Consider the following 23,849-nt stretch of genomic DNA (forward strand, 5'->3'; position numbering starts at 1 on the left):
TGATATTTAATTAAGAATTTTATGGTTCTTGAAAGACATTTTTATAATGCTAGTCTGCTCTTGAGCCTGCTCTTTCATTCACTAAGATCATGACTTATATGTATACTTAACACTACTTTCTTCCTTTCCTCCCTTTCTCCCATAAACCATCAAAAACCCATACATCAAAAATGTGTCTAATAAAGAGCTTGAATTCAGTCCTTCACATTCACTGCTTCATAATCAGCGATACTTTAGTAATATAAAGATGTCCGACAAGATATTTGATAAAGCGATAAAATAAATGGCTATATAACCTATTTAGTGATCTTGAATCAGCAAGAAATGTTGACGAGATCGTTATGCAGCTGTATTTGGAATAGAAGTGTAGAGCTGCATTTTACATGCCTGCACCTGGTATGCTTTCAATGTGGGGAGCAAGTGAAAAAATCCACCACCTCCCTGCCCATTCCTGAACTAACCCCTGTTCAATACTAGCTGGGCAGTCACTAAAATTGACAGCTTACATGCTATACTTAATTAATTAAGGGTGAATTAGGCTTTGAGCAGACCTGTTGATCAGAATTATGCACTGCTCAAACCCATTACTAAGCTCTGGCCTTGCCACGACAAGTGGAACTGCTAGCCAATCTGTTTGGCCAGCGGCTCCTGAGAGTGGGGCTTCCTCTTGCTGAGGGGCAGAAGTACCCCTGTTTTTTTAAATTATAGCTGATATCACCTTCTCAGGGGAGACCAGCCATGACCTTATTGAATAGCAGGGCAGACTTGAGGGGTTGAATGTATAAACTGTTCCTCCAGTTTCTTACGCTGTGGCTGTGGAGCTGACTTAATCAGTGCATTAACTTCTAGCTGGCCTTCTTTCAGAGGGGTGAGCAGTCTAGCCCTCCTGTAACATGCAGTCAATGGGATGTTTCCATTCCTCCAAAAACGCAGGCCAAGCTTAATGCCTTATCCAAAGGCTCCCATGTTTGGGTATCCACAATTTTCTGGTTCAGCCTAGAATGTGCTATTACTAAGTTTAAAAACTGCCACAATGAGTGCAGTATTAAAGCTTTATTGATTTTTATTTTTTTTTTGTCCAGATTCCTCAGATGGCGAGACTTGGTGTGCTAGCAGCTGCATTTTCCAGTGGAAAGATTGTCATTTACAGTTTACCACACCCCGAGTCTCTAAATGCCTACAAAACGAAGTGTTCAAAAGGCAGGTGATTAGCAAACACTAGTTGTGATTTAAATTTGCAGTATGACATTCGTTATTTTCATGCACAAGTGGATATTCCTTCTCACCATGATAGTGAGATATTGTTGCTTTGGTGGAGAATTTAATAATAGGTACTTCCTAAGGAGAATAGTCCTTAAATGGTTATATTTGTGAAGAATTGTTTTGAGATGTGAAACGTAAATAATTGATAAACAGTATATTTGAAATTAGTTTATATTTTCTAGTCGTCATGCAGGTACATAGTTCCTAGAAGGCTGACGCACAAGTAGACGGGATAGTGAAGAAGGCATTTGGTACAATTCGTCAGTGCATTGCGTGTTGGAGTTGGGACGTCATTTTGCAGCTATATAGGACATTGGTTAGGCCACTTTTGGAATACTGCATTCGATTCTGGTCTCTCTGCTATCAAAAAGATATTGTGAAACTTGAAAGGTTTCAGAAAAGATTTACAAGGATGTTGGTGGGGTTGAAGGATTTGAACTATAGGGAGAGGCTGAATAAGCTATGGCTATTTTCCCTGGAGGGTCAGAGGCTAAGGGGTGACCTGATAGAGGTTTATAAAATTATGAGGGGCGTGGATGGGATGAGTAGCCAAAGTCTTTTTCCTTGGATAGGGGAGCCCAGAATTAGAGGGCGTAGATTTATGGTGAGAGGGGAAGGATATTAAAAGGACCAAAGAGGCAACCTTTTGAAGCAGTGAACCATGCATGTATGGAATGAGCTGCCAGAGGAAGTGTGGAGGCTGGTACAATTACATTGGATGGTGTTAAAGTCACGTGGATGGGTACATGAATAGGAAGGGTTTAGAGAAGTATGGGCCAAATGCTGGCAAATGGATATCTAGTCAGCAAGAATGAATTGGACTGAAGGGTCTGTTTCTATGCTGTAAAACACTATAAATATAAATAATGAGATAAACTAATGCTGAGCCTAGATGCAAATAGTGCTGTAAGATTGAGGGAACGCTTTGCTGACCTATGTACCCTTGATCACAAAGCTAAAAATAGGAAAAGTCAATCTGTCTCCTTTATTTTCACTGGTGATGTCTTCATAACAGGGTGAATTAATGGTGCTGGCAGCAGGTAGATATCATAATGAGTTGGAAGAGGGCATAAATGGTTCTACTGCTTTGTTTTGACTTGCAGTATAACATGGCAACCTGTTTTGAGGGCTGGGGAAAATTATGGGCTTTAGGTCATACATCTAACTCTTTTTGCAGTGAGAGAGTTGGAGAAAGGCAGACAGCCAAGGCCAGATGACTCAAAAAGCCAACTTTGCTTCTGTCTGTAAAGTCAAGCTAGGATTTTTTAGATGGAGAATTTCTGCCTTCTGGTTTTGGATCACAATTATATATCCTGAACCACTACCATTTGTTTCAGCCCTGCAAAAAGCCCGGAAGCTTTAAGGAACTAACATAATGTAAACACAAATTCCAATATTAAAATGTTCATTTGGGAGTTTAACCAAGAAGGTGACAGGCTTACTAAAGTAGGGCAGTGACTCAATGGGTCTACTGTGGCTCTTACATTCTAATTCACCTTAAGGGTGCAGGTTGACACTGGGTCTCTGTCTCCCTTGAATGCCTTAAGGACTGTCCACTCCTGATTGGAAACATGATAATGTTAAACCTTCTCAAGTGCTCCTCCTTCACCGAAAGGTGCTGCTCATTAACTCTTTGTAAGTCACAATTCACAGCATGATCAATTATATTATTCCATTCTGTCTGATCTAAGCTAGGCATGACTTATTGCGAAGTGATTTAAGAACACACAATCAACCTCTAATTGGCTGTTAAGGGTGATGGATGTTGTTGTCACTTCCCTCTATCCCTTGACTTGTTCTTGAAGTTGTGTTATCCATGGATTCACTATCTTCATTTGGTTTTGTTATTGTAACTTTATAAAGATAAGAGGATGATTAGAAATTTTCTTTACAGTTTTGTTAAAGTTAAAGCAAGTCTCAATTCTCACTTAATTTGGTGAAGTTCCCATTAAAGGGGAAGGTATTATCATTTGACAATCAAGCAAGAGATCCATGTAATGTTCTTGGATCCTGTGTTTGAATCCTGCCGTGGCAGATGGTGGAATTTGAATTCAATAACATTTCAATAAATGGTGACCATGAAGCCATCTTCAATTGTTGGAAAATCCCATCTAATTAACTAATTTTTTAATTAGTTAAGAGAAGGAAAGTGCAGTCCTTACCTGGTCTGGGCTTAATAGGATTTCAAACCCACAGCAGTGTGGTTGATCTTAACTGCCCTCTGTATAATTAGGAGTGGCAATAAATGTCTGCATCCCGTGAATGAAAAAAAATCAGATATATTACTGACCGTATGCTTTTCCCTGGTTTGGTTCTACTGTTTTTCAGTACTTGGAAACAGTTTTTGATATCCTTTTATACTGTAAAGGTATAACTAATACAGAAAATACTAATCTCTGCAAATTGTTATGCAGGGTATGTTAAAATATAAAACATTATCTTGTTGTGCAGTGGTGGTGTTCCTACCTCTGGACCAAGAGGTTCAAGTCCCATCTGCTCCAGAGGTATGTAATACTATCTCTGAACAGGGTAATTGGAAAAATAGGTTAAATCAAAAAAAAACTTAAACACATTGTTACAAGTTTAACACAAATACAAAGGTTGCATTTAAACGTTTGCTTTACTTGGTACGCAAAATACAAAGATTTCTTGGTAAGGGCTAACTGGCCAGGGAATATACCATTTTCTGTCTTATTCAACCTCGGAAATATACACCTGAAATCACATGATGTTGCACTACCAAGATCTGCATTGGCTATACTTAAGCAGAATAATAGAATACTGTAGTAGATTGATCAGTGAATGTACTTTGACCATATGATTATAACCAAACTAAGTTGATCGTGGGATGTTAGTTTCCCGACTGGTCCTACAAGCTTCATACAGGGTGTGGGATATTGGACATTGTTTAATGGCTTGTACTTGTAAGTCTTGCCTTAAACTAGTGGCATGAGGGAGCAAAGAAACTAGTGCTGGGTTCCTTAAAACAGTGAATATTACGAATACTAATAATTATAAAATAGTTGGCATATTTGCTATGATTTCATATTTAAAAATCTCTAACATTTAGATATGCTAAAATATCCCTTTTTTCATAATTTTGAAAAGATATATACAAATCTGAATATTTTGCTGGAAGTGCTTAATCTGTTACTTTGAATAGTATTCTCATTTTTGTGCATACATTTATTTCATGTTTATAATTGTTTGTGATATTATTTCTATAAGCTTGCAACAGAATGGAAAATCTGCAAAAACAAATTCAGAGCTGCTTATGTAATTTGGATATCTAAAAGTGAATAGGCATACATTGGACAGGCAGTGAAATGAAAGCCCTTCCATTCAACATTCTTTACAAGAGGCTTGAGTTATTTTGATGTTTCATCCTATATTTAATATTTTACCTAGGGTGTTCCTGCCTTGTTTCACTCATGAATCTGGGCAGACCACCTTACAGATGATGACATAAATGTATCGCAGGGTAGAAGTTGAAGTTCAGTTCATTTTTGCTATTTTGTCTCACCACCATCCAGTTTATATTGAAAGTGGGACTGCAGATACAAAATAATTTGGTGTGTGGGGTATTCATAATGCACATTATTTTTATTGCCATAAACTTTCATTGCATCCCCATCTTTGGGTATCAACCACCAACCTCTGTCATCTTTCAGCTAGCCAATTTCTGATCCAAACCACTAATTCACCCTTAGTCATACCTCCACATTTTCTGCAATAGCCTACCATGGGGAACCTTATCAAACACTTCACTGAAATCCATATACACCACATCAATCCCTTTCCCTTCATTCACCTGTTTGGTCACCTTCTCAAAGAACTCAATAAGGTTTGTGAGGCACGACCTACCCTTTACAAAACCATGTTGACTATCCCTAATCAAATTATTCCTTTCGAGATGACGATTAATCCTATCTCTTATAGTCCTTTCCAACACTTTACCCATAACCAAAGTAAGGCTCACTGGTCTATAATTACTAGGGTTGTCCCTGCTTTCCTTGAACAGGAGGCAACATTTGCCATCCTCCGCTCTTCTGGCATTATTCCTGTAAACAATGATGATCTAAAGATCAAAACCAAAGGTTATGCAATCTCCTCCCTAGTTTCCCAGAGAATCCTGGATAAACCCCATCCAGCCCAGGGGACTTACCTATTTTCAAACTTACAGAATTGCTAACACCTCCTCCTTATGAACCTCAATCCCTTCTAGTCTAATAGCCTGTATCTCAGTATTCTCCTTGACAACATTGTCTTTTTCTGATGTGACTATTGATGAAAAATATTCATTTAGTGCCTCTCCTATCTCCTCTCACTCCACGCACAACTTCCCGTTACTGTCCTTGATTGGCCCTAATGTTACTCTAGTCACTCTTTTATTCCTGACCTACCTATAGAAAGCTTTAGGATTTTCCTTGATCCTAACTGCTTAAAGACTTCTCATGTCCTCTCCTGGCTAACTTGTAACTCTCAAGCGCCCTAACTGAGCCTTTACGTCTCATCCTGACATAAGCTACCTTCTTTCTCTTGACGAGCGATTCAATTTCTTCAGTAAACCACTGTTCCCTCACTTGACCTGCCGGAACGGTACATACTTATCAAGGACACACAGTAACAGTTCCTTAAACAAACTCCACATTTCAATTGTGCCCATTCTATGCATCCTAAATCTTGTCTAATTGCATCATAATTGCCTTTTACCCAGCTATAACTCCTGCCCTGCAGTATATGCCTATCCCTTTCCATCGTTAAAGTAAATGTAACCGAATTGTGATCACTATCAGCAAAGTGCTCTCCTACCTCCAAATCTAACAACTGGCTTGGTTAATTACCCAGTACCAAATCCAATGTCGCCTCACCCTATTGTTGGCCTATCTAGATATTGTGTCATGAACACCTCCTGCACACATTGGACAAAGACTGACTTATCTAAAGTACTCGAAGTACAGCATTTCCGGTCAATATTTGGAAAGTTAAAGACCGACCCCATAACAACTAGGAGAAAGTGAGGACTGCAGATGCTGGAGATCAGAGCTGAAAATGTGTTGCTGGAAAAGCGCAGCAGGTCAGGCAGCATCCAAGGAGCAGGAGAATCGACATTTCGGGCATGAGCCCTTCTTCAGGAATGAAGAGGGTGTGCCAAGCAGGCTAAGATAAAAGGTAGGGAGGAGGGGTGTTGGAAATGCGATAGGTGGAAGGAGGTTAAGGTGAGGGTGATAGGCCGGAGTGAGGGTGGGGGCAGAGAGGTCAGGAAGAAGATTGCAGGTTAGGAAGGTGGTGCTGAGTTTGAGGGTTGGGACTGAGACAAGGTGGGGGGAGGGGGAGAGGGGAAATGAGGAAACTGGAGAAATATGAGTTCATCCCTTGTGGTTGGAGGGTTCCTAGGCGGAAGATGAGGCGCTCTTCCTCCAGCCGTCGTCTTGCTATGGTCTGGCGATGGAGGAGTCCAAGGACCTGCATGTCCTTGGTGGAGTGGGAGGGGGAGTTGAAGTGTTGAGCCACGGGGTGGTTGGGTTGGTTGGTCCGGGTGGCCTAGAGGTGTTCTCTGAAACGTTCCGCAAGTAGGTGGACTGTCTCCCCAATACAGAGGAGGTCACATCGGGTGCAGCGGATGCAGTAAATGAGGTGTGTGGAAGTGCAGGTGAATTTGTGGTGGATATGGAAGGGTATCCTTCGTCTCCGCCGCATCTGCTCCCAGGAGGACCAGTTCCAATACCGAACAACCCAGATGGCCTCCTTCTTCAAAGACTGCAATTTCCCCCCAGACGTGATCGACGATGCTCTCCACCGCATCTCCTCCACTTCCCACTCCTCTGCCCTTGAGCCCCGCCCCTCCAACCGCCACCAGGACAGAACCCCACATCACTGCTTTTATATTCCAACCCTCTTGAGGTAAATGACAACATTACATTTGCTTTCTTAACCACGGACTCAACCTGCAAGTCAACCTTTACAGAATCCTGGACTGGCACTCTCAGCTCCCTTTGTACTTTGGCTTTATGAAGTTTCTTACCATTTATAAAATAGTCTGTGCCTGCGTTCTTTTTTCCAACGTGCAATACCTCGCAATTGCTCACATTGAATTTCATCAGCCATTTCTTGGACCACTCTCCTAAACTGTCAAAATCTTTCTGCAGCCTCCCCACCTCCTCAGGACTACCTGCCTGTCCACCTAACTTCGTATCATCGGCAAACTTCGCCAGAATGCCCCCACTCTCTTCATCCAGATCATTAATATATAAAGTGAAAAGCTGCGGTCCCAATACTGAACCCTGCGGGATATCACTTGTCACTAGCTGCTATTCTGAAAAAGAACCTTTTATCCCAACTCTCAGCCTTCTGTCAGACAGCCAATCCTCAATCTATGCCAGTAGCTCACCTCGAACGCCATGGGCCCTCACCTTACTCAGCAGCCTCCCGTGAGACAACTTATCAAAGGCCTTTTGGAAGTCGAGATAGATAACAGCCTCTGGGTTTCCCTGGTCTAAGCTACTTGTTACCTCTTCAAAGAATTCTAACAGGTTTGTCAGGCACAACCTCCTCTTACTAAATCCATACTGACTTGTTCTAATCCGACCCTGCACTTCCAAGAATTTAGAAACCTCATTCTTAATGACAAGGATTCTAGAATTTTAGCTTCAACTGAAATTAGGCTAATTGGCCTGTAATTTTCCATCCTTTCTCGAACAAGGGGGTTACAACAGTGATTTTCCAATCATCTGGAACTTTCCCTGACTCCAGTGATATTTGAAAGATTACAACCAATGCCTCTGCTATTTCTTCAGCCACCTCCCTCAGAACTCTAGGATGTAGCCCATCCAGGCTGGGAGATTTATCAATTTTTAGACCTTTTAGCTTTTCTAGTATTTTCTCTTTTGTAATTGCTGCCATACTCAACTCTGCCCCTTGACTCTCCCTAATTGTTGGCATATTACTCATGTCTTCCACTGTGGAGACTGACACACCAAGTATTTATTACGTTCTTCAGCTATTTCCTCATCTTCCATCACTAGCCTTCCTGCATCAATTTGGAGCAACTCACTTTCTACTTTTGCCTCTCGTTTGTTTTTTATTTGAAAAAAACTTTTACTATCATTTCTAATATTACTGGTTAGCTTAACTTTATATTTGATCCTCTCTTTCCTTATTTCTCTCCTTTGTTATCCTCTGTTTGTTTTTGTAGTCTTCCCAATCTTCTGATTTCCTAGTGCACTTCGCCACTTTATAGGCTCAGTCTTTTCCTAGATACATTTCCTGACTTCCTTTGTCAGCCATGGCTGTGTAATTCCACTCTCCTATGCCCCACCCCCGGAGAATCTTCCTTTTCTTTGGAATGAATCTCTGTGTCCTCAATTACACCCAGAAACTCCTGCAATTGTTGCTCTACTGCCTTCCTCAGTAGGCTCTGCTTCCAGTCGATTTTCGTCAGTTCCTCTCTCACGCCCTTGTAATTATCTTTATTTTACTGTAACACCATTACATCCGATTTTGCCTTCTCTCTTTCAAACTGCAAACTGAATTCTACCATATTATGATTGCTGCCTCCTAAGTGTTCCCTTACTGTAAGATCTTTTATAAACTCTGGCTCATTACATAGCACTAGGTCCAGAATAGCCTGCTCCTTTGTGTGCTTTATCACAAACTGTTCCAAAAAGCCATTCTGTAAGCATTCCATGAATTCCCTTTCTTTGGATCCACCAGCAACATATTCACCTAGTCAGTTTGCATGTTGAAGTCCCCCATGATCACCGTGACCTTGCCTTTCTGACATGCCCTATCTATTTCCTGGTACATCTTGCGCCCCCAGTCCTGACCATTGCTGGGAGTTTTGTACATTACTCCCATTATGGTTTTTTTTTGCCATTGTGGTTCCTCAACTCCACCCACACAGAATCCACATCATCTGACCATATGTGCCATGGATTTAATTTCATTCTTAACTAACAAGGCAACGCCGCCCCCTCTGCCCATTTGCCCCTCTTTTTGATAAATTGTAAATCCTTGCATGTTTAACTGCCAGTCCTGAACCCCCTGCAACCTCTGTGAGGCGTACCACATCATAATCATGCAAGATGATTTGTGCTGTTAATTAATCTTCTTTGTTACGAATGCCATGAGCATTCAGGTAATGCACCTTAGTGCTAATTTTCTTATCCTCATCATTTCCATCACCTCTAGTAATATGTCCTAAGTTATCCTTCCTTTTTGCTTCATTCCTAGTCTGCCTTGAACTTAAACCCTGCACACATGCTATCCTGCTGCTTATCTTTCTATTTGACTTCATACTCCCTGTTGCTTTCCCTTTCCCTTCCCACGACTCACAAGTTTAAAGTTCTAGTGACCACTCTATTTATCCTTTTCGCTAGAACACAGGTTCCAGATTGTTTCACAGAGACCGTCCCATTGGTACAGATTGCCCCGGTTTCAAAACTGATACCAATGTCCCATGAAATGGAATTTCTCTTAGCCACGTGGTTACTTCCCTAATTTTCTTATCCTTATGCCAATTAGCCTCGGGCAGTAATCCAGAGATTATGACCCTCGAGGACCTATTCTTCAATTTCCTTCCTAGTGCTTGATACTCCCCAACAGGTCCTCCCTTTCTAGCCATATAGATCACGTCCACCGCTCTGCCCTCATCAATCTTCCTTGTTACTTCCTCAAAAAACTCAGTCAAGTCATGAGACATGATTTCCCACGCACAAAGCCATGTTAACTATCCCTAATCAGTCCTCGCCTTTTCAAATACGTGCAAATCCTGTCCCTCAGGATTCCTTCCAGCAACTTGCCCACCACTGAAGTAAGGTTAACTGGTCTATAGTTCCTTGGCTTGACCTTAACACCTTTCTTAAATAGTGACACCACGTTAGCCAACTTCCAGTCTTCCAGCACCTCACCTGCGACTATCGATGATACAAATATCTCAGTAAGAGGCCCCGCAATTACTTCCTTAGCTTCCCACAGAGTTCTAGGGTAGACTCAATCAGGTCCTGCGTTTCAAGACATCCAGTACCACCACATCTCTAATATGGACATTTTTCAAGATGTCACCATCAATTTCCCTACATTCTATATTGTCCATGTCCTTCTCCACAGTAAACACTGATGCAAAATACTTGTTTAGTTTTTCCCCAGTCTCCTGCAACTGCATGCAAAGGTTGCCTTGCTGATCTTTGAGGAGCCCTATTCTCTCCCTAATCACCCTTTTGTTCTTCATGTATTTGTAAAAACCCTTTGGATTCTCTTTAATTGCATTTGCCAAAGCTCCTGATTTCCCTCTTAAGTATACTGCTACTGCCTTTGTACTCTTCCAAGGATTCACTTGATCTCTCCTGCCTATACCTGACACATTCTTCCTTTTTCTTAACCAAACCCTCAATTTCACTCATTATCCAGCATTCCCTACATCTACCAACCTTTCCTTTCATCCTAACAGGGATATAACGTCTCTAGTCTCTTGTTATCTAGTTTCTGAAGGCTTCCCATTTTCCAGCCGTACCTTTACCTGCGAACATCTGCCCCGATCAGTTTTTAAAAGTTCTTGCCTAATACCGTCAAAATTAGCCTTCCTCCAATTTAGAACTTCAGCTTTTAGATTTGGTCTATCCTTTTCCATCAGTATTTTAAAACTAATAGAATTATGATCATTGGCCTCAAAGTTCCCCCACTGACATCTCAATCACCTGCCCTGCCTTATTTCTCAAGAGTAAGTTAGGTTTTTCACCTTCTCTTGTAAATATGTCCACATACTAAATCAGAACATCTTATACAGACTTAACAAATTCCTCTCCATCTAAACCCTTAACACGATGGCAGTCCCAGTCTGTGTTTGGGAAGATAACATCCCCTACCATAACCACCCTATTATTCTTGCTGATAACTGAGATCTCCTTACAAATTTGTTTCTCAATTTCCAGCTGACTATTAGGGGGTCTATCATACAATCCCAATAAGGTGATTGCCCCTTTCTTACTTCTCAGTTCCACCCAAATAACTTCCCTGGATGTATTTCCAGAAATATCCTCTCTAAGTACAGCTGTAATGCTATTCCTTATCAAAAATGCCACTCCCCATCCTCTCTCGCCTCCCTTTCTATCCTTCCTATAGCATTTGTATCCTGGAACATTAAGCTGCCAGTCCTGCCCATCTGTGAGCCATGTTTCTGCAATTGCTATGATATCCCAGTCCCATGTTCGTAATCATGCCCTGAATTCATCTGCCTTCCCTGTTAGGCCTCTTGCATTGAAATAAATACAGTTTAATTTATCAGTCCTACCTTGTTCTCTGCTTTGTCCCTAACTGAGTCGCTTCTTTTCTCAACTGTACCCATGTCCAATTGATCTCTTTCCTCATTATCACCCTTGGCTCCCCCCCACCCCACCCCCCTGACCTTACTAGCTTAAATCCCCCGAGCAGCTATAGCAATTCTCCCTGCCAGTATATTATAATTCAGCTTCAATCAATCTTCCTTGTACAGGTCACTTCCACCCCAGAAGAGATTCCAATGATCCAAAAATGTGAACCCTTCTCCCATATACCAGTTCCTCCGCCATATATTCCTCCCCTCACTAGCTCGTAGCACTGGGAATAATCCAGATATTACTCCCCTTGAAGACCTTTTTAAATTCCTGCTTAACTGCCTACATTCTCCCTTCAGAATCTCAACCTTTTCCCTTCCTATGTCATTGGTTCCAATGTGTACAATGACCTCCTGCTGGTTCCTCTCCCCTTTGAGTACATTCTGGACCTTCTCTGAGACATCCTTGATCCTGGCACCAGGGAGGCAACACATCATTCTGATTTTTCACTGCTGGCATCAGAAATGTCTGTCTGTGCCTCTGATTAGAGAGTCCCCTAACACAATCACTCACTTGGAACCTGGCGTTACACCTCATTGCATTAGAGCTTGTCTTGATACCAGAAACTTGGCTGTTCGTGCTACATTCCCCTGAGAGTCCATCACTCCCTACATTATCCAAAACAGCATATTGTTTGAAATGGGGATAGCCACAGAAGGCTCCTGATGAAGGGCTTTTGCCCGAAACGTCGATTTCGAAGCTCCTTGGATGCTGCCTGAACTGCTGTGCTCTTCCAGCACCACTAATACAGAAGGCTCCTGTACTACCTGCCTATCTCTCCTACCTTTTGAAGCTCAGATTTCGCAAAGAGCTCAAAGGTTATGAAGGACAGACAGGAAAGTTAAGGTAGTCATTTAAACCAAGATCGAGTTGATCTATTCCATCTCCTATTTCTTTCAGTCTTATGATTTTAGAACATAAACTTAAGATAATAGTAGGATCTAGGGCACACAGATCCAATGTGAATAAATTGGAGAATGATATCTAGTGTCTATACGTATGCAGTATAACATAAAAATCAGGACATTGCTGTCAGATTTACCCAGCACATTCACATTATACTGGTACCCAGATGACGTTAACACAAATGAAACATGTGAAACTGTAGACTGCATGTGGAGAGATTGTTGACTGTTTGGCAATTGGACTCTTGAGTCAGAGGACTTTGAATTCACTTGTCAACCAATCAGGACCCCCCCTCTCTGCAGTATGAATTGTTCCCTTTAAGATTTAGCATTCTTGCAAGTCTGTCCTGTCGAAGTGCAAAACAAGATAAAGTTTCTAAAGAATGTAAATTATTTTTTCCAGGAATACTCAAATTTGAAATTTGTAGTGCGCCCTCCTGACCCCATGCTATGTTTGTGTTTTATTTATCACAGCAGTGATTGTCTCCCAGTTGTCAGTTTATGCCATCTTCATGTTTCACTTGCATGCATCTTTGTAAGGGTGCCCACAAGGTTGTAATCCAGTAGCCAGTTTACCCTCTCTCTCTCTCCCCCCCACCATCCCTCCTCCCCTACTGCAAAGCGCTTGTTCTCTTTCTGCTGCTGGCTTTATTCTTTCGGTTTGCCCTTTCTCCTGGATTGGAGGAGATCATAAATCAGGGGAATCTGCTTTGTTGAAGTTGCCTATACCCAGGGTGTGTTTATCAGATACTGCTATTTTGGAACTCATGATGAGTAGCAGTGAGATGATGTATTGTTTTGCTCAGTATTTCGATCAGAGTTAAAGTTAGGCCTTTTTTTTTGTATTTTGGTGTGTAAAAATAAAGTGTATTTTCCTTAAAGCTTAGTAGTTTGACGAATCAAATCTTATCTGGAATACAGTGCCTTATATTTGTTTTTAAATAAGATAAAAACTAGGGTCTAAGCTATCTCCTTGATATGTTTTCAGGGGATTTGGTCTATGCATAACAGGATCTAGATTTGGCAGTCTGGTATTCTCAGTCAATTTGGTGTTGTGTGACACACTGTTGCTCAACTTAGATCAAACAACTGAAAATTTTGCAATGTATATGTTGAATATAGCATCAGGTTTCAGATTGTTGGTGATTGTAAAGCCTAATTATCTCAGGGCCTACATGTAGAGTCATAGAGATTTACAGCAAGGAAACAAACCAACTCGTCCATGCCAACCAGATGTCCTAAATTAATCTAGTCCCATTTTCCAGCTCTTGGCCCATCTCCCTCTAAACAGTTCCTGTTCATATGCCTGTCATAGTTTCTAATATCTTCTCTTTTAAGGGATTGGATGTTTTTGTTCAATTGCGCACCTGTCACATTGTCAGTGCTGGAAGATGCAAATATGGCAATATTCTGAATAATGATATTTATGTTCCTGATTGTGATAATTGAACAAGATTCTGTGGCAGAGTCTAACCATTTTCAGCTGAAAGTGTTCTTCAGAATGGAATGCAAATGTGTCGTCATTCATTGAGAACAACTCTTATGTAGGCTTGGTGTATCTTATGTTGGATCTGAAGCAAGACTGTTTTTCATCAGTTCAGAGCTGTCAGTAGTTACTGTCTGTGGATGACTGAAACACATATGGCAGTAGCAAAGAGAAGGCTATGTAAAAAGTGTCTGTTTCAGAACAGAATCCAGTTTGATATTGCTGTCGATTTCAGATCACACTGAATTTGCACTTTTACAGCTGACTTTAGCCAAAGTATTGCTTTTGAAAAGGTGAGGTAACAATGAGCAGATAACAATGTTGTAAAAGTTGTAAGGGTTCAGAAAAGTTTTACAAAGATGTTGCCAGGGTTGGAGGATTTGAGCTATGGGGAGAAATGGAATAGGCTAGGGCTGTTTTGCCTGGTGCGTCAGAGACTGAGGGGTGATCTTATATAGGTTTATAAAATCATAAGGAGCATGAATAGGATAAATAGACAAGGTCTTTTCCCTGGGTTGGGGAGTCCAGAGTTAGAGGGTGAGAGGGTTTAGGGTGAGAGGAGAAAGATATAAAAGAGACTTAAGGGGCAGCTTTTTCATGCAGAGGGTGATATATTTATGGAATGAGCTGTCAGGGGAAGTGGTGGAGACTAGTACAATTGCAATATTTAAAAATCATCTGGATGGATATTTAAATAAGAAGGCTTTGGAGGAATACGGGCCGGTTACTGACAGGTGGGACTAGATTGGGTTAGATATCTGGTCAGCATGGACGAGTTGGACCAAAGAGTCTGCTTCCGTGCTATACATCTCTATGATTCTAATTACTGGAGAAAAAGTACTCAAGAAGGAAACTAATTGTGTTTTAAAGTTTACAAGTCTTGGCTTGCATCCTAGGATCTTAAAGGAAATGGCTACAGAGACAATGATTGGTTATAAACTTTCTAAATTTCACAGTTTTTGGAACGGTCTGTATCTGGAAAACCGCATGCATAATATCAGTTTTTCCAAAAAGGGGGGGAAGCAGAAAGTAGGAAATTACAGGCCAATTAGTCTAACATCTTTCATTATGAAAATGTTAGAATTCATGATTAGGGAGGTAGTAGCAGGGCATTTTGAAAACCCACACTATAATTCGGGTCAGGGAGCAGGATACCAAGGTAAAGGGAGAAGATTCTCATAGGGAATTTGAAAAACTGTCTCTGCAACAATGAATTTCTTTTATGGCAGCTTGATTGGCAGACTGGTTTGTTTATGTAACTGCTCAGTAGAAGTGAACAGATATTCCTTCCAGTCAGGGAGAAACTGCAGTAATCCAGCTTTATATTTTAATCAGCTGAAGAAAATTGCCATCCTTACTTGGTCCGGTTATGTGTGACTCCAGACATACAGCATTGTCCTCTGGACAATTAGAGCTGGGCAATAAATGCCAGCCAAGCCACCAAGGACCTAATCCCATGAATGATTAATTAAAAAATTGTCCTTTTCTCTTTAACTTTCAAATCTGCCTTCACATAAATTCTCCCCAACTATTCAGCTAAAACACCCTTCTCAGTATCTGTTATGATTTGCCAGTACACTGGTTCCAGCAAGGTTCATGTGAAGGTCATCAATGATACTGCTTAATCTTTACCCAGAACTGGTGCCAGTGCCTAATTAATTAAAAGCCAGTTCTCCTACACGAGTCTTCAAACCACATGCTCTGCTCTCAAATTTTATTTAATCTATGTCAAATTGCTCAGGTTCATTATCCAAAAATTTTTACTTTGATAGTTCTGTAGAATGCCATGTACAGTTTTCCAATCGAAAGGAACTTGCCAATTTAAGAAAAAAAATTTACAAATTAAATATAAATTAGCCTCATACAATTTACCTTTTTGTTAGTACTTTGAGCTAAAACCATCTTGGAGATTAGCCCCTGTTTAGAACTATTACTTTTTCCATTACTTTTACCTTGCTTACACAAATTTTAATAAGTCCACATACCTGATTCAGTAGGAGATTTCTTGGGATACTCAGCATACTGATCGTTTTCTCCACTGTAAATACTTTTGCAAGGTCTGGTCATCAATTGGTCTTCTAGTTCTTATTTCCATTGGTAACACCACTGTTGTCAGGTTTCAAAGAATTCTCATTTTTCATGATGACTCTCTGTTTTAAAAAATTCTCAAGGTCAGGTTCGTAGGAGAGTAGTCTGACACAGAACAAACGACCAAGAGGCGAGTCTGCTAGAATATGAGCATTTTATTCCCCGCAGCGTCGCCACAACCAGGTCTCATACTTACAACGGGTCTGGCTTATACTCACTCTACATGTTACCGGAACTGGGAGCCGTCAGTTCTCGTAGAGCGGTTGCCAACAACCCACGCTCGGCGGTTAAACGTAACCCCGGAGCAGACTCTCCGCACTGGAGACTTTTCCAGCTGATATACTCTTTTCCAGATATAAACATTCATGTGAACAGCAGAGCAAGGCTAAAAAACACATTCCATTCTGGTTACATACAGATAAGAAGATTCACACGGGGAGGTGTGTAATAAGATTCACACGGGACTAAGCAACACCTCCATTCCGGTTAGATTCACACATGTATTGGGACATAATTTTTAACCGTTTCACCACACTCTCTTACTGTAAAATTATTTTGTTTTGAGTGTGATTTTACAAGTTTATTTCCATGCTCCATTTTTGTAGCTGTTATATCTTTGTCTCTCATTGCACTCTATATCTTTTCTGCTTGCCAGGATCTGTGCTTTTTTTGGTATTTTTCTGTGCTTTTCCTTTTTGTTTTTGTTGTCACCACTTTTGTGATCCTTAGTTCTAGAAATTTTGCAGTTTGGGATTATAAGATGGTTGTGTTTCACACTAAATTATTTTTTGACCACGTCCCGCTTATCATCTATTATCTATTCAGCCGATTTGTACAGTTTTTTTGTTGAAAGGTTTTTGTCACATCACATTTTAGTCACCTTATCTAAATCCAGAATCCAAGAAACAGTTTCTTGTTTGTTTCCTTTCAAATGCTATGGTCACTATTTGATAAACGTTCATGTACATTTAGGCTGTTAATTAAATTTGACTCATTGTTCATTGCTAAATCTAATATGATCTATCTCCTTGGATCTAAGAAATACCATTGTAGAAAAATATAATTGACATACTCAAAACATTCGCTTTTGTCTTTCTGTCAGATAATAACCCATTTATCACAATCTACATGTAAGTTAGAAACCCCTCTGAAACCTTTTCACCTTTTGCTGCATGCTTGTTTAATTTAGAGTCATAGTCATAGAGTCATGCAGCATGGAAACAGACACTTCTATCCAACCCATCTATGCCAACCATAATCCCAAACTAAACTAGTTTCACCTGCATGCGCTTGACCCATGTCCCTCCAAACATTTCTTATTTGTGTACTTCGCATCCACTACTTCCTCCAGAAGTTCATTCCACACGCTAACCACTGTGTTTAAAAAACAAATTGCTCCTCATGAGTTTTTAGAAATCCTGTCATCTTAAAAATATGTTCCCTAGTCCCCCACCTTAGGGATTCATTTTATCTGTAACCCTTATGATTTCATAAAACTTAGATTTCAACCTCCTAAGCTCCAGTGGAAAAAAAAATCCTAGCCAATTCAATTTCTCCTTATATGTCAAACCCGCCATTGCTGGCAACATCCTGGTAAATCGTTCTGAACCCTCTCCAGCTTAATAATTATCCTTCCTATAACAGAAAGACCAGAACTGGAGACAGTACTCCAGAAGAGATCTCAGCAAAGTCCTGTACAACCTCAACATAACATCCCAACTCTTATATTCAAAGATCTGAGCAATCAAGGCAAGCATGTTAAACATCTTCTTAACCACCCGATCCATGTGTGATTCAAACTTCAATTAATTATGTACTTGAACCCCTAGGTCTCTCTAGTTCTACAACACTACCCAAGGCGCTACTTTTAATTATATAAGCCTTTGTTTATTTTACCAAAATACAATACCTCTCATTTATCCAAATCGAACTTCATCTTCCACTTTTCAGCCCATTTCAGCATTTGTACAAGCTGCCATTTCATAGCTACGACCAGCAGCATAGAGATAACTGCTGCTAATCATTAAACATTTTTATGTATTAACTTCACCATAAATACACTACAGTCAGCTTACAATTACACCCCATTAAATTCTTATATCATAGAAGTGGTTTCTTCCTTATTTTTAAAGCTTAATCCTCACCAATAATTTCCTGTCTTTTCAATTGATCCAATAATCTAATATATTTAGTTTCCAGTCCTGAACATTTTACAGCCATGTCTGTGAAATGACCAGTGTCGCAACCGGTGGCACAGTGGTTAGAACTGCTGCCTCACAGCGTCAGGGTCCCAGGTTTGATTCCAGCCTTGGACGACTGTCTGTGTGGAGTTTGGACATTCTCTTTGTGTCTGCGTGGGTTTCCTCCGGGTGCTCCGGTTTCTTCCCACAGTCCAAAGATGTGCAGGTCAGGTGAATTGGCCATGTTAAATTGCACATAGTGTTCGGTGCATTAGTCAGAAGGAAATGGGTCTAGGTGGGTTGCTGTTTGGAGGGTCAGTGTGGACCAGTTGGGCCTAACAGCCTGTTTCCACACTGTAGGAAATCCAATCTTAAAAATCCAAAATTAATTTGCCCCGCACCTCATTCAGTTTGTTACTTATAATTTGTATATTCAATGCACCCATAATTTGTTGTTTTACTTGAAAGTTTTGTTTTGTATTCCTATTCTTCACTGGTATTCCTTTTTTTTTCAGTTGGCTTAATTACACATGTGCAGGTTGAGCAGTTAGTGAAAAAGGCAAATTGCATGTTGACCTTCAGAGTGAGAGAAATTGAGTATAGAAGTAGGGATGTGTTGTTGCAGTCGTACAACACCTGGAGTACTATCTGCAGTTTTGGTCTACTCATCTGAGGAAGGAGTTTTTGGCTATGGAGGGAATACAACAGAGGTTTACCAGACTGATTTCTGGGATGGGAGGACTGATGTATGAAGAAGATCAGTTAGGACAATATTGACTGGAGTTCAAAAGAATGAGGTGGGATCTCATACAATCTCATAATAGGACTAGGCAGGGTAAGTGCAGGAAGGATGTTCCTGAGTCCAGAACCAGGAACCGCAGGCTAAGGATGTAGGGCATTAAGGACTGAGTTGAGGAGAAATTTCTTCAGCAGACAAGCAGGAGACTGGAAGAACACAGCAAGTCAGTCAGCATCCGGAGGTGGAGAAGTCAGTGTTTCAGGTATAATCCTTCTTCAGGAATGGCGATGGGAGGTTTTTAGTGGGCGGAGTAGTAAAGTGTTTATTGGGTTTGGATGGGTCACTGCACCTCCTCCATTCCTTGCTCCACTGCTGTAAACTGTTCCCCTGGCCCTTAATGCTATAAAGACAGTGTCCCCTTGTCCTCACCTTCCACCCAACCCAGCCTCCTCAGTTAACATATCATCCTCAAACAACTTGCGCCAACTCGAACTAGACCCCACCACCAAGAACATCTTTCTCTCCCCTACCAGTCTCTGCCTTCCGCCAGGACTGCTCCCTTCGTCACTCCTTGGTTCGTGCCACAATTTTTCCACCAACCCCTCCCAAGCCCCCGGTATCTTCCCCTGCGACCATAAAAGATGCAAACTCTGGTAGCACACCAACCCCTTCACCCCCATTCAGGGCCCCAAACAGTCCTTCCAGGCAAGCCCTCTCAACCAGTTTACTACATCCAGTGCTCCTGATGTGGTCTTCTCTACATCGGTGAGACCAAAAGTAAACAAAGGGCCATTTTGCTAAGCATCTCAGTTGCAAGGACCAACCTGACCTCCCATTCACTGCCCAATTCAATTATCCTTCCTATTCCCTCACCAACATGTCCATCCTCAACCTTCTCCATTGCCACAGTGACTTAGACCACAACTTAAAGGAACAGCACCTTATCTTCCGCCTGGGCAGCCTATAGGCCAGAGGCTGGTAGTGTGGCCAAGTGGTCTAAGGCGCTGGATCTAGGTTCCAGTCTCGAAAGAGGCGTGGGTTCGATCCCACCGCTGCGGTTTCTGCCGATAAACTCGAATGCTGTATTTATAAATGGGCGGCACAGTGGTTAGCACTGCTGCCTCACAGCGCCAGAGACCTGGGTTCAATTCCTGCCTCAGGCGACTCCCTGTGTGGAGTTTGCACATTCCCCCCGTGTCTGCGTGGGTTTCCTCCGGGTGCTCTGGTTTCCTCCCACAATCCAAAAAAAAATGTGCAGGTTAGGTGAATTGGCCATGCTAAATTGCCCATAGTATTAGGTGAAGGGGTAAATATAGGGAAAGGGCTTGGGTGGGTTGCGCTTCGGCGGGTCGGTATGGACTTGTTGGGCCGAAGGGCCTGTTTCCACACTGTAAGTAATCTAAGTAAAATCTAAGGACTCAACATTATGTTCTCCATTTTAAAATAACCTCCCTTCCCATCCCAAACTGCCTTTCCAGCTCCCACCTCTTGTCCCACCAGCCCTCGCCACCCGCCCCCGCCACCTTCCATTCCAACGACCGACCAATCCTTCCAGCTACCAACCAGATTCTTTCCTCCCATCAACCAACCGCTACCTGTGTTCACCTATCACTACCACACCACTCCAACCCTCTCCCCACATAAAACCCTTCCTCACTCCCTCTTTATCTGTATCTCCTCCTCCCCCCACCTCCATTCCTGAAGAAGGGTTACACCCTAAACATTGACTTCTCCACCCCCTGATGCTGCCTGGCTTGCTGTGTTCTTCCAGCCTCCTGCTTGTCTACTTTAGATTTCAGCAAGTGCAGTGTTTGTCTCTTGAGAAATTTCTTCAGGTAGAGAGTGATGAGCCTGTGGAAGTCTCTGCCATAGAAAGCAGTTGACGCCAAAACATTAAATGTAATCAAGAAGGAGATAGATATATTTCTTAGGGATAAACATATGAAAGGATATGGGACAAAAGTCGGAACAGAGTTGGATAATCAGCCATGATGTTGAATGGTGGAACAGGCTTAAAGTGTTGAGTTATGTTTTCCTGTTCCTATTTTCTGTATTCTCTGCCTTTTGATTTTACCTTTGCCCATAGATCATAAAACACAATTTTTGATTGTTCCGCTCTCTTCTCTTTTTTTTTGTTTGTTTTCAAACTTCTATCATGTTATCTTAATAGTCAAATATTTATTTTCACTATTTATCCTTTTATTTAGAGTTCTGATCCCAGGCCTAGTTGAAGTTAGAGCCTATCTCAATGGTATAAACACCAAAGAAAAAAGTACCAGTACTGCACAGCAGTTCCTTCATTTCCTATCATGAGTGCCAGTGTCTCATGAAATGTGTAAGGGTTATATCTTTTTAGTTCTCTGTATTTTTGGGTGTGTTGTGGACTGAAATGGGAAAAAAAACTACTTTAAAAATCAAAGATTGTTGAAGGATTCCTGCTCTTTTTAAAAGCAAGGAATCTGAAACTCCTCCGAATACTATTTAAATTGTTGCTTGTTCAAGCACTAATGGTTACTGACCGGCTGACATCAGGCTGTGTATGAATGGAGCTTTGGCTTAGCAGCAAGCAACTGATTGGTCAGAGGACTAATGGCCAGTTATCAATGACAAAGGCATTCTGCTTGCCAACTACTGTGTTGGGCTCCCAAGGAGCTGATCAGCTTGGCGATGTGAATATTTGTGAAAGCATTCAGGCCTGTAAAGGGAAAGAGCTGTGTTTCTGCAGTTAAAAACCATCTCAAGCCTAAAGGTTTATTCCCCCTCATCAGTTTCTGTAAGCTGGGACTTTTAATAAGTCAGAATCTTTAACTGTGGAACCAGTCACCTTCTGCCCCCTTCAATCAAGCGACTGTATTCGGCTTTACCTCTCAGTTTTGGCTAACCTGCTCCAAGATTTGATGATCTGCGTCAGGCTGTCATTTCGGAATGCTTTATCCCTAATTTCACAGACAGCATAAAGCTTGTGCAAAGTAAGTAATAACACTATTTCTATTTCATTTCATTTTCTGTTTCATTTTGGTTCTACTTACGCTGTCTGCCACACCAACCCGATTTTGAACTTGTACCTCTATGCCACACGTATTTGAAGTCTGAAACAAATTGTTCAAATGCAGCTACCATTTCCTGATGTGTCAGTGTTTCTAACTCTGCTTCAGGATCATATAATGGAGGTCCTATTCTTAAGCCTTATATTATCAGAAGTCTGAACCTATGTATTTGTGAAAGTTCCTGGTGAAAGGTGCTTCACCAGGTGCTGGTTCTAAATTACAGAAGGTAGTCTTATTATTTCCAAAAGCCAGACTGCCCCAGTAGGCCCATTATATTAGCTGGTTCCGACCCCACCGAGCTTATTTCCTTCTACTTTGACTCCAGCTTCTCTCCCCTTGCCCAGATTTTGCCCACTTACATAGGCAATTCCTCTGATGCCCTCCCCCATATTGACAATTTCCAGTTGCCTGGCCCTAACTGACTCCTGTTCGCCATGGACATCTAATACCTCTGTGCCTCCATTCCCCACCAAGACTGTCTGTGAGCTCTTGACTTCTTCCTTGACCAGACGCCTGAACTCTCCCCAACCACCACCAACACTCTCCTCCGCTGGTTGAACATGTTCTCTCACTGAACAATTTCTCTTTTAATTCATCTCATTTCTGCCAAGTCAGAGGAGTGGCTATGAGCACCTGCAAAGGTCCTAATTATGCCTATCTCTTTAAGGGGTATGTGGAACAATCCTTATTCCAGTTCTACTCTGGCCCTCTCCCACAACTCTTCGAAACATCAACAACTGCTTCGTTGCTGCTTCCTGCCAGGACCTTGAAAGATTTGTTGAGTTTTGCTTCTATTTCCATCCCTCTATTACTTATACATCCATTTCCAACACTTCCTTTCCTTGATCTCTCTGTCTCCATTTCAGGGAATAACTTGTCCACTGCCATTCACTATAAAGCCACTGATTCCCATAGCTACATTCACCATAGCTCTTCACCCCACATCCTGTAAGGATTCCATCCCATTCTCCCTGTTCCTTTGCCTGCATTGCCTGTTTGGACAATACCACCTTGCAAAACAGCACTGCTGACATAGCTTCCTTTTTCCACAATTGTGGTTTCCTGCCCAACCGTTTCTGACCTATCACTCGTGCTTCCGTCCTTGCCCCTTCCCATCACTCACACCAGCATGATCGGATCCCCCTTGTCCTCACTTTTCATCGCACCGGCTTCCATATTCAAAGGATCATTCTCTGCCATTTTAGACAACTCCAGCAGAATGTGTCCACCCCACATATCTTCCCTCACTCTCCGTCTGCATTTTGGGAAACCCTAGTCCATTTATCAACAACTATCACCACCCCTGCTTCCCATGCTACCGCAGAAGATGCAACACCTGCCCATTCACCATCTCCCTGCTCACCATCCAAGAGGATGAACAGTCTTTCCAAGTGAAACAGCATTTCAACTGTGCCTCTTCCAATCTTGTGTATTGTATTGCTGCACCCAATGTGGCATACTCTACATTGGAGAAACCAAACACAGACTGGATGACGTCCGGCCTGTGCGCAGGCATGACCCTAACCTTCCCACAGCCGGTCATTTTAACACAGAATTCTGTTCTCAGGCCCCTTATCTGTCTTTAGCATGCTGCAGTACTCCAGTGAATCACAGTGTAAACTGGAGGAACAACATAGCATCTTCTGATTAGGCACTTTACAACCTTCTGGACTTAATAGAGTTCAAAGCCTTCATATTGTGAACCAACTCCAATTTCATCCTTTCTTTTAGCTTTAATTGCTACATTCTTTGTCACCATGTCCTCTTTCTT

At 41.6% G+C, this 23,849-nt stretch overlaps 1 protein-coding gene across 1 annotated transcript in view; it reads left to right on the plus strand.

The window, feature by feature from the left end:
- The window catches only part of gtf3c2 (general transcription factor IIIC, polypeptide 2, beta), a 141,425-nt gene that overhangs the window by 56,233 nt on the left and 61,343 nt on the right, over positions 1-23,849 (plus strand). Inside the window, exon 9 of the mRNA XM_043682113.2 lies at positions 1,083-1,200. Within this exon, the coding sequence (XP_043538048.1) occupies positions 1,083-1,200 (118 nt within the window). The remainder of the gene's footprint in view (positions 1-1,082; positions 1,201-23,849) is intronic.

The sequence above is a fragment of the Chiloscyllium plagiosum genome, unplaced genomic scaffold (genome assembly GCF_037043375.1).
Source record: "Chiloscyllium plagiosum isolate Xiang-an unplaced genomic scaffold, Cpla_swu_hap1 HiC_scaffold_3, whole genome shotgun sequence".
NCBI lineage: Eukaryota > Metazoa > Chordata > Chondrichthyes > Orectolobiformes > Hemiscylliidae > Chiloscyllium > Chiloscyllium plagiosum.